General features: G+C 37.1%; 1 protein-coding gene across 2 annotated transcripts; it reads right to left on the bottom strand.

Annotated features, from left to right (window-relative positions):
* Positions 1–1,043: 1,043 nt before the first annotated feature.
* LOC128213382 (uncharacterized) lies at positions 1,044–11,772 on the bottom strand. Of its 2 annotated transcripts, XM_052919029.1 has the most exons (5): positions 10,884–11,772; positions 10,012–10,500; positions 8,516–8,683; positions 5,589–5,609; positions 1,044–2,573 (listed from the first exon to the last, which is right to left on the bottom strand). In XM_052919029.1, the coding sequence occupies exons 1-5, from the start codon at positions 11,085–11,087 to the stop codon at positions 1,596–1,598; spliced, it is 1,860 nt and encodes a 619-aa protein (XP_052774989.1). In that variant the 5' UTR covers positions 11,088–11,772; the 3' UTR covers positions 1,044–1,595. The 2 variants fall into 2 exon arrangements, with proteins under 2 accessions (XP_052774989.1, XP_052774990.1); XM_052919030.1 differs by lacking the exon at positions 5,589–5,609.
* Between the last annotated feature and the right edge of the window lie 296 nt (positions 11,773–12,068).

Raw genomic sequence — 12,068 nt, 5'->3', positions numbered from 1 at the left:
CATTATAGAGGTTACAAATCTGGCGAACATAAACATTCACACTCTTATTGCAATTCCTTCGATGAACGCATATTCTTTCAGTTGCATTCATAAAAATATTAGAATGAATGAAACATCTTCAGAGTACCTTAATATGTACAAAAACGACGCTTTTGATTGGTCAACTGGCATGAATGTGGTAAATGCTCTACAGTATGTGACACAGCTCAAAGATTTGACGTCATTGACGCTGCTGCTGTTTAAACAGACAAATAAATACTATGTTTGATTGCCTTGAAACCGTTGTTTTTCAGTGTTGTTATTAAATTATCCAAGGAAAGATGTGCAAATTGTGACATTGAATATCTTTGAAATGCGGTGCAACTGTGTCTGTAAACATTTGGTCAGTGCACCGATAAGCGTGACGTCCGGACTTATCTTACTGTGCACTGGCATTTTCAAATATTGTTGTCGTGCAATCCTAAAATTTTGAAATTTTACTAGCCAAAATGACCAAACAAGCAATGCCAACCCCTAGAGCATAGGCCCTCATGGGCCTTTGGTTTGTTTTTTGTTGATGTGTTTCGATTCGGAAATAATTCGGTTGGTTGGTAAAAGAACATATCCAGTCGGGTACTCTGAAACAAAACTATTTTTGACCTTATTAGAAAAACTTGGTTTTCACTGTATCCATTTAAAAAGCTATGATACACTTATTATAATAGATACGATGATAATTAGTCAAAAAGTGAACAAGTTGACATGATTTAGACAAAAGGCCATGTTATAACTCCTTTAGTCTACGTCAAACAGGTGACTAAATAATCATTATATACGTTATAGGCTTCCATAGAAATAACATGTCTTTGTTAGATCAAGGTTTGGGAAACTGGTTTGCCGATACGCTTCCATACATGAAGGATATTAATGCTTTTTATAGTTTTTATGTTTTATTTATAAAATATTTCTTATACCCCTCCCCTCCTCCCCTCCTCCCCCCCCCCTCCCCTCCTCCCCTCCTCCCCTCCTCCCCCCTCCCCAACTTTCAACATTTTAACTTTTAAAGTAAATGTTAAATCTCGAACAAACCTATACGATCACACACTGTCTATCTAATCATAATACTAATTCCTTAGAAGAACTCTCAAAATATTTCAGTGTATGTAGATTTGGCGCTTCATACACTAATTCTTCAATGAAAACACTCCTGAATTTTTTTCTAATCATCTTGTTCTGTTGCGAACCTTTGTGTATATATACTACACGTACAAGAACACATTTTTTTCTAAAGAACTGCTGCTGGTGTGTCTTATAAAGGTTTTTCACAAACTGTCTATTTAAATTTTAAATAGACTAACCTTTAACATATGACAAGCCTACAATACTGGACTTGTTCTCTTTTATGTATCTGATTTCGAAACACGTTTCATCAGACACAGGTAGTACCGTCATGTTTTCAAAATAATACCGCTATACCGTATTTCATTACTCATACTGATATTTTTCACATACCACTTTCCAATCTGCTTCCTGCATACTTTCTACCTTCACACTTATGCGCAAAATGCCAAAGTGTCCTAAGAACTCTACAGCCTGGTTCTGGCCTCCTCTGTTAGTCATTCCTGCAGCTGATAAACTGCCACATCATTGCAGAACCGCTCCATCAGCAGCAGACTTCCGGTTTCCGCACAAAACTTGACGTTGATCGGCTTGCTGAGACCGGAAATCACCTGACCGAGGCGGTCACCCGTCTTTTGGATCAAGTGCACGTTTGCTGACGTCAGCCCGCAGATGAAGATGTTTCCATCGTCGTCGCGCGTGCAGCTGGTCGGTTTCCGGAGGCCCGGGTCCATATACATGCTGCGCACCTGAGCGGCCGAGTCGATCACAACCAGGCAGCCATTTATATCATCCGAGTCACCCTCGCCTTGACAGGACACGAATATCCTGTCCTTGGATTCCACGCAAACAGAAATCGGCCATTTCATGTTTGGATCCTGGGACCCCAAACTACAAGAAATAAGTTCCGTACCTTTTCTATTAAGAAACAAAATCATATGATCATCGCTGTTTGTTACTACCACCAACTTGTCGTCTAATGAATCGATCCCCCAGCATTCTAATCTAGTTTGAATACTGTCCGATACTCGCATGCCATCTTGTAAACTCAGGAAATGAATCTTCTTTTCTTTCGGTACAGTGACAGCCACTTGGCTATTGTGGATGGTGGTAGCGTCAAACGAGGCGCCGTCCGTTTTGAAATCAGAAATTAGCTTATAATCAATATCAAGAACCTTCAGTTTCTTGTTGTTATAATCCACCAGCACCAGGCGTCCGTCCGGCATTATCGTAGATCCAGTTATGTCACACGGACTTTTGTCATTATGCATGCGGACCCCGAACGAGCTCACTTTGACGGCACACACTTCCGTCGGCGGACGTCTTGTTCGCGCATGCGCGGGTGACTTCTTTGGTGTCTGCGGGATAGTGACGACGGGCGGTGGCAAGGGCGGAACCTCAAAGCTGCCCTCGTCCGTGACGACGTCTACGGCGTCTTTCAACATCACCATGCACGCTTCCATCTTAGCGCTAACCTGTAGAATAAATAAGGATTAGATGGAAGACGCACCACTTTTAAGGGGCAAAGTAGGTTACACTTGCTAGATCCCTAAATAATGATCAAAACAAAACAAAACTTGATTTGTGTACAGATAAGAAATATAAGAAAAACTTTGGCGCTTTTTAGTTGGGGGTTTTGTGGCCACGTAGCTATTAATTGATACCCCCATTTATAAGGCTAATATGTTTTTAACATCAACCTATAATGGGCTCATTTAAAAAGAACTTTCTCACTATATAATTGACCGAACATTAAAATAAATTGATTTATATGAGTAATTAGATAAAACAACTTGTAGCATTTCGTCATCAGACAATTGGGTTATATTTTAAGTATGATCTTTTTTGTTCGTATAATTATGTTTGTTTGTTTTTTTAAAGAAAATGCTGAATTTTGCCGGAAAGTGCTAGTAACCCAATTGAAAATAGATTTAATTTACCGAAAATACTGTTAAGATAAATATATGTCTGTAACTGTCTGATGTGACTTCGTGTTGAATTTTACAAAATAATAATAAAATAGATACATATGTCTAGAACTGTCTGCTGCAATTTGGTGTGCAATCACGTAGCTTTGTGATATTTTTCAATTTGAACAAAGTTTGAAAATAAAAGTCGCCGACATTACATCTGTGAATAAGTCCCTTGAGAAACAATGGCATGGATTTTTAGCGAACTAGGCAGAAATTAACAGTCTGCAATTTGCTCTTGCTTAAAAAATACTGTCACACACCCACACCATATAGATATACACGGCTGTTCTTGAAGTTCAAGATATACTAGACTCAGTATGCCTAATATATAAGTATTTTAAAACAAGTTATCAAATAAAACGGTCAATATTTCCATGCCGTCAGAGAAATTGAAGTTCAACCGATGTTGATGATGATGATGATGATGATGATGATGATGATGATGATGATGATGATGATGATGATGATGATGATGATGATGAAGAAGAGACTAAAGAGAATACTCGGAGTGCAAGAATGGATTACTTGGAAGTGATAATGTTGACAAGGAGAAAGGTACTGCGCTCGAAAATGAAGATGTAAGTGAAGTCAGTGATGATATTGAGATAATGGAGAAGTATGACGATACTGGAGTAAATGGAAGCCCTCATGCAAGATTATCTTTCTCTACAACGATTTGTGTCCAATGATTCTGACGATTCTATCGACGTTCCGAACGATGTGGACAATTTCATTTCATAAACGAATGTAAACCAAACGAGCTATTTGAAGATAACTTGGAATTAAATCAAAAGTGATTAGAACTTGGCTGATGAAAAAAGAAAATTGAAATGAATCTAGCCACGACTATGGGCGAGTGATTCCGATATAATTGAGACGCTCGATACAGAAAAGATGACCAACATAACATGTGATGCCCAATGACAAAAGCTCAAATTTCCACAGCGATGAAAAAATGGAAAACCCGTCTTTCTAAATACAAACATACTTAAAAAATGAAAATGAACTTGATGCGAGCTGTTTTGAAAGCGAAACCTGCAAAGATATTGATACACAACCGACATTTAAACATATCAAAGTATCAGCAACATTAGTGATATAAGTGATATAAAGACGAACTGGGGGGGGGGGGGGGGGGGCAGTTCAGGAGTTGACGTTACAGGAGTTGGGGACCTTTTGACTTGCACCCCTCCCTCTGAACATAAATTTATTTGGTTTTAATGTTGGCAGGTGGATATAGGGTTCATGGTGGAAATGGTGTCTTAAATCATCAAACATTCTGTCATCTTGAGTCGTTTTAGACATGCCATACTCTTTTAGAACGACATGCATATAGCCAATCAAATGACGATAAGCCAAGCAAAAAGATGGCTAGACAACTAGGCGATCTTTCGAGGAAAGGAGTTAAATCACAGTTGAAAATATTTTAGGAATTGAAGAGCGATAACATGCATTGTCCATTGCCAGCAAAAATAAAACAACTCACGCAAAATACTGGCATGGGTCTCTTGCTATGCTTGTACAGAAGGCAAAATACTTACAACAAAATGGTGCCGCAAGAAAAGAATGGCGCAAGCAACGGCACGTCATGAAGATAAATCACGAAGTAATCTAAACATCACGTATGTCAACACATTTATTAAACTTCAACAGAAATAATGTTGAAGTATAAGGAAATTAAGATTTAACAAATGGAAACTCTAAAGCTTTAAGAGTAATATTGTTCCTATGTTATGTTTAAACAATGTCGTGTGCAAACAGTGAAATACATAATAAATAGTGGTACATGCAAGTACATGCAATCTGAACATATTTGTAAGTATTCAAATAAAAATCTATATTTCGATCTTGAAGATTATGTTCCGATCTTGCCGGAGATAGCCGAGTAGTAACGATTGTGCAATTAAAAGAAACATAGTACAAACGTCGTTTTTGTTCAAGCGAGATCTGAATTAATCTAAGAAATATATATAAAAAAATTAAAAAGAATGCATTTTTTGTTGACATACCTTCTTAACCTTTAAATGTTAACTTTTCAATAATATAAGAGTAATTAATAGGTTTAAAAAGCAAGGCAACATATATGATATATTTTAATGTAAATATATATTAGTGCAACTTTAGATTATTATTTTTGTTAGTCTGTCTACAGAGAACTAATGTCTCGAATAACAGTGCAGCCCTAACCCTCTCTTGGTGTGCGAATATATAGTCTTAAAATGATTACTTAACATGCAAATAAATGCAGATAGCAGAAATGCAAATATACAGCTGGTGTCAATTAACCGTTATATATCTTTCATGAGACAAGTATTAATTATTAAATATTCGTTTGAGTGTAACCACTGGCCGCAAAAGTATCGTCTAATTGTCACAAAACACGGCTTCATTCGATAAAAAGTAGAGGGGACTTAAATTAATATTTCATTGATTAGTCAATATGTTTGTGTTATTGTTTAGCCTTTACACGGTTAATTGACACCAGCTCTATATATATCAGCCCTCCTAACTACTTACACTGGATCCTGTTGGTACGTACTTCAATAAAACAAGAACATGAACTATCATCTGTCCTAATCAAAATTTGATTAGCTTTTCAAATGGACTGACTCACACTATACAGAACAAACGTTTTCATGAAATTTGGTATTTGTCATATTTCCAAACAGTAAGAAGAAAATAACTCTGATTCTGGAAATCTTATGACATCTTACCGTTGATCCAAGCAGAGTGTTCACACTGCACACAAAGTTACATTTTTGCTTTTCTGACCCAATAAATTGTGAGAGAGTCTATAAGGACAGCTTACATATAATTATTTTCAAACCAGTTTAATACTAAGGTTTAAACTAAGGTTTCACAAAGTCCAATGTTTAATTGAATTGAAATTAATCATCTAAAGGAGAAAAAAAATCAAAAAAGAAAAATGTCTTAGAAATGAAAAAAAAAAACAATACAGTTAATCTTTGGGATAATGCAACCATGTGCTTTTATCATTATTTTTTCATAATATTGCTATTGTTCAACTTATTTGTTTGATGGACAACTGGCGACTGGTCTACTAGTATTTAGCAAGGTTATGAATTGTTAAATCGACATCCAATTTTACCTGTAACTATAAAAGCCGTAACTTATAAATGAAGATAATATTAATGGAATATCGCAAAAGGAGGCAAAGCAATGTCAATATCAATTTCAACGTATAGGTTTTATAACATTCAATTGAATTCAACAAAGCTGGTGACAGGTATTGTGAAAATGAGGCTTTTTCATTTTGTCATCCGTTTATATTATCGCTGCACAATTCAATTGAATGCCCGTAAAAGTCTGCTTATAATAGACATTGAGAGCATTCATACGGAGGATTGATCAATGCTTTAGTACTAATGAAAGAGCTGATTCAATCATTTTAAATGAATAAAATATGAAAAGGTATTTTAATACATCGAGCCAATGCCTCAATAGGAATACAAATATATTTCTTTTCTATTATTCGTACTTTTTCAAAGCGCTTTCACCAGTACGTATAGAAATGTATTTTTACATCAATAGTCTTCAGAATGGAGTAATATTATTGCAGATAATCAATTACTTAAATATTATTTACGTATCACCAAATTAAATATCGTAGTCTTTCCTTGTTACCCGACGTACTCAAATGTGTTTTTTCCTGTCCTTTTCATATACAATTACAGTACATTTCCTCTGTATTTACTTTCATATGTATTTCTTTAAGTCTCAACAACTGGCGTAGCTCCACGTACGCATTGTAGGCCTGGGTATATGCTTCATGTAACAATATTAGCAAGTCTTTCCTTTTAATGTTCTATTTATGTATTATTATTATCATTATTCCAATACTTAGCGGAAAACGCACCTAAGTGCACATTGCATTCCGAGGGGGAACATGCCCCAAACCGAACCTGCACATCAATCTAGGTCTAGATACGCCCCTGCCAATGTTGGTAAAGTAATCCACGATGGTGTCCAAAACCTTGACCATATGGGCAATTGATATTCGTGTTATGGATCGATGGCTGACCTAGCAGGAATACTCAAAACTTTGAAGAAAACTTGTGGGTTGTTGAATCAAGCTTTATTAAATTTTGGCCGTAAACTTGAAACTATCCCATGTTTAAGTGGTTTGGAAACATATGGACAGTGTAAGGTTGGCATAAGGTTTTTGCAGTTTTCAGTGGGTACTATGCACATGCAGTTTCCAGTGGGCAACATGCGCTAGCAGTTTAATGTTTGTTATACGAACCTAGACAAAATACCTTTGCAGTTTGACGAAAGTAGACAAAAAAACCTTTGCAGTTTGAAATTAGCAATATGCTTTGGCAATATGCAATTGCTGTTTGAGGTTGGCAATACGCACATTGGCAATTCGATCCTATAGTTTAAAGATGCGATATCCACGTCCATAATAGACCGTTGGATATATTATACGCATCTACTTTAAATTTGCAGTACATAGTTTCAATTCGCGCCTACAGTTTCAAGTTCGCGACTGTCGTCAACACGTACTTGCAGTTTTAAGTTCCCAATACGCATTGCAGTATGAAGTTGGCATTACGTACCTGAAGATTTTAATTGGCATTACGTACCTGAAGTTTGGAGTTGGCATTACGTACCTGAAGTATGAAGTTGGTATTACGTACCTGAAGTTAGAAGTTGGCATTACTTACCTGAAGTTTGAAGTTGGCATTACGTACCTGAAGTTTGAAGTTGGTATTACGTACCTGAAGTATGAAGTTGGCATTACGAACCTGAAGTATGAAGTTGGTATTACGTACCTGAAGTATGAAGTTGACATTACTTACCTGAAGTTTGAAGTTGGCATTACGTACCTGAAGTATGAAGTTGGTATTACGTACCTGAAGTTTGAAGTTGGCATCACGTACCTGAATTATGAAGTTGGTATTACTTACCTGAAGTTTGAAGTTGGCATTACGTACCTAAAGTTTGAAGTTGGCATTACGTACCTGAAGTATGAAGTTGGTATTACGTACCTGAAGTATGAAGTTGGTATTACGTACCTAAAGTATGAAGTTGGTATTACGTACCTGAAGTATGAAGTTGGTATTACGTACCTGAAGTTTGAAGTTGGTATTACGTACCTGAAGTATGAAGTTGGTATTACGTACCTAAAGTATGAAGTTGGTATTACGTACCTGAAGTTTGAAGTTGGCATTACGTACCTGAAGTATGAAGTTGGTATTACGTACCTGAAGTATGAAGTTGGTATTACGTACCTGAAGTATGAAGTTGGTATTACGTACCTGAATTATGAAGCTGGCATTACGTACCTAAAGTATGAAGTTGGTATTACGTACCTGAAGGTTGAAGTTGGCATTACGTACCTGAAGTATGAAGTTGGTATTACGTACCTGAAGTTTGAAGTTGGCATTACGTACCTGAAGTTTGAAGTTGGCATTACGTACCTGTAATTTGAAGTTAGTGACGGGTAGCGTTATGTTGGCCATCTCCATGTCGACCATTTTTAGGTTGGCCTCTGCGGTGCGTAGCGCCAGGAGTCGCCTGGAGGGGATATCGGAGCCGCCGGCCTCCTTCAGCTCTCCAATAGAGGTCGTGATGTCAGTCGTCAGCTCCTGAATGAGGGATGATAACGCTGACTGACATAACAATACGGCTTTGGACGCATATGTCATTGAGAGCACGGTGTCCTTGACGAATAAGCCTTAAATGTTGTTTCATGTTGTTATAGATGTCCAAAAATCAGGCTTTGAATACTAGACTAAAAGCGTTTCTAACATACCAGTAAAAGCTACTTTTAGTATCTGACAAACATAGTAAGTATGGTTTTCTTTAAATCACTTGACCAGTGACTCGTTGACCTGAGCGTTGCTATTTGGCACATTTCCTGGCTTCGGTCGTACGTTAATTAGATTCTCATTCAATAAAAGGTTTTACGCACGGAATAAGAATTATTATAGATATTTCTCCGAGTGTTTGCGCTATTGCAAATCGAACAATGTTACCAACCTACGGGTTATTGTCCTCCAATAAATGTTTAATCTCTCAATCGTTATAGTGGTGTTAAATAGTATTTGGAAATGGTCTTATTTTCAGAAGAATGTTCACACGCTATATGAATCTATGACACTTTCGATCTTTTTTGTTCGAAAAAGCAACTTTATTTCCAGAAGAATGTTCACGTGCTACAATTCTATTATTCGATCTTTGTAGTTAAACATTAATACGTTTGCAAGCAAAACTATCCAACCAAATATTAGTTGCTTAAGGTATTCGATCCCAAATAAATACATGCATTGATTTTATTATATGTTTTCATGTGGTTGAAAGAGATTTATCAGTGAAATAAAAATGATATTTAACTGTTTCCAGCAGTGAATATATCAATTTGATATATTTTACTTTTAACCTGCTTTCACGCCCCAAATCATTCATCAGCGTCCACAGGGCTAGGAGTAGAACACAATATCAACGACGTCATTTCCGAAATGACCAAGCGTCCGCATATAATTTGACGCGCCTACGTGCATATATTTTATTTTCTTCTTACACAGAATGAAGCTTATTTCGCATTTTTTCCCTTATTGCATTTAACCGTCTTTATAATTTAGTGAGTGTTAATTGAAAAGTCATCTATTGTTTAAAGCCCTTAAAAAGAGATATTCGAACAACCGAATGTTTATTTTTGATGAACCCATATGATCGTAAGTTGTCATTACAATACTTAGCTTTCAAATCGATAACATGCTGTTTTAATACGCGTTCACTTCCATTACAAACATAGCACTTTCTTATCAGTGATCAATATCTCTGATTTAAGGAAATTCTTCAATAGTTTAATGAATGCTTTTTCTTCTATAAGTTTGCAAAGTAAAATGTTCTTGTTATTTTATGTATGGTCTTGCCACCTTAAATATTTAAAAAAATCTTGAATCGTTCAGACCTGAAGCATGGTTCGCTGTTTCTGCAAGCACGTGACACCTTGTTTCTTGTACGTCTGTCCTTTGGCCAGAATCCTGTCTTCAAGGGCGTCAAATGCCGAGTTAAACGTATCTCGCAACCCCTTTAGTTCATACATAAGACTCTCCTCATCTTTAGAAACGCCGTCGATTTTATTTGAGATTTCGTCCATTATGATTCCTAGGTGATTTTTATAACGTGTTAGATTTTCATTGATATCGTTCATTTTTGACGTGTAGTACGTACTCTTGACGTAATCGTTCATGTCCAGCACACGACAATGACGGTGGCTCGTCAGGATGCATTTACTGCACACGAGAATATCGTGCGTGACGCACACGAGGTCAGCTGACTTGTCGGGGTGGAGCTTACACTTGGGCCAGTCATCGCTGTGCTGCGTGATAGCGTCCATCATTGACAGGACGAGCCGGTTGATGGGAAAGGCAACCACCTGTATCTCAATGCTGCTCGCCTGAAATAAAAAAATGGGTTAAGGGGAGTTATTATATGACTTATAAACCAGGGGCTGCTGATAGACGTTATAACCTCTTTAACCATGAAAACGACTCTTTCTGAGAAATTGCGAGCGTCGGATTCTACTATTTTCTTAAAATGAACAAGCATTCACTTCAGTAAAACTCTGTTACTTAGACACTCATGTACGAGTCTGATATGAATCACATATATTCATATAACATTAGTATTTAACTAAACCAGTACTGTATGGCATTGAATCACGGTGGGGCTATCAAGGGTATTTATCGTTGCCATTCGCGAGTATAGGGACTAACAGTTATTGCTGAACCTCGACCACTTGGTTGAGAGGCTTACACGTATACATCGCTTCCCACTAACCTTAGGCAGCTTGGTGACGGCCCTGCACACGGGGCACGGGAAGTCGCCATGACTCTGCTCAAGGCGGTCAACATTGGTAATGAGCGTCTTGAGGCACTCGTGGCAGAGGGAGTGCTGACAGGGGAGCGTTCGCGGCTGTCGGAGCACCTCCTTGCACACCGGACAAAGCAGAAGGTCGCCGATGGTGGAGATCAGGGACGCCATGGTGCACGCGCGCACGAGCGGGGAATGGTGTTGGTATATAAACTGATGTCGTGCAAACTCCACTTGCAGCGAGCGTTGTTTCCACGTTAAATAAAGATTAAGTAGGAGCTTTACGTCGGAGATTATTTTTGCAGTTAATTTGTTGTCCGGCTCGGGTTGATACCTTCGTTTGTCGTTCCCTCAAACAAATTATCCTCAAAATTTAAGGTACGACCGATTCTGTTCCACGAGAGCAAGACATTGATGTCAGTCTCAGGCCATTCAGAGTTTGTCTAGGTTTGTATTACACTCATTTTACATATATCATTTCATATACATGATTGTAGTCTTTTTTCAATAACGTGTCCTATACTTTTTTATAAACTGCAGCAAATGTTATAATTCCAAGCACCACAAAATTATATAATTAAGTCCAAGTCCTTAACATGTCTTCGATCTACTGCGCTACTTATGAAAACTATAGATTTCAATATATGTATCCTTATCTTAACAACTCTTAAGCACAGAAGCAATCGGTAGTTTATTTTTTCATCAATAAATTTCCCAAAAGCGAGCATTCTTATCCACGAGTAAATAGATCGATATCATAAAATCAATCACTTGTTTAAAATCTCAAAAACTCTTTACATCTCCAAATCAAATTCCGTCACCGTAACCTTGATTTTACAAACTGTTTATATTTTAAGCCATCAATCCAAAATTCCGTACTATGAATATATATACAAATCCAGTCAACTGTGTTTATCCTGTAAAGGTATTAAAAGATTAAACTGAGCATACATGGAATGGTATTGTTCTTTGTTGACCTATTGATTCATTATCTGGTATTCCAATATTTATTATTCAAATTTTATGAATACAGGCGCTGATATTAACATATTGTATTGACAGCAAGGCGAGAATCATCTAATCTATGTTTGGTCTTTGACTCCTGACCTAATAAAAAGCCACGCAAAATCAAATTAATCCTTTAAAGGAATT

This window comes from Mya arenaria, chromosome 13, assembly GCF_026914265.1.
Source record: "Mya arenaria isolate MELC-2E11 chromosome 13, ASM2691426v1".
In the NCBI taxonomy this organism is placed as follows: domain Eukaryota; kingdom Metazoa; phylum Mollusca; class Bivalvia; order Myida; family Myidae; genus Mya; species Mya arenaria.
This window is presented reverse-complemented; position numbering and strand designations above follow the sequence as displayed.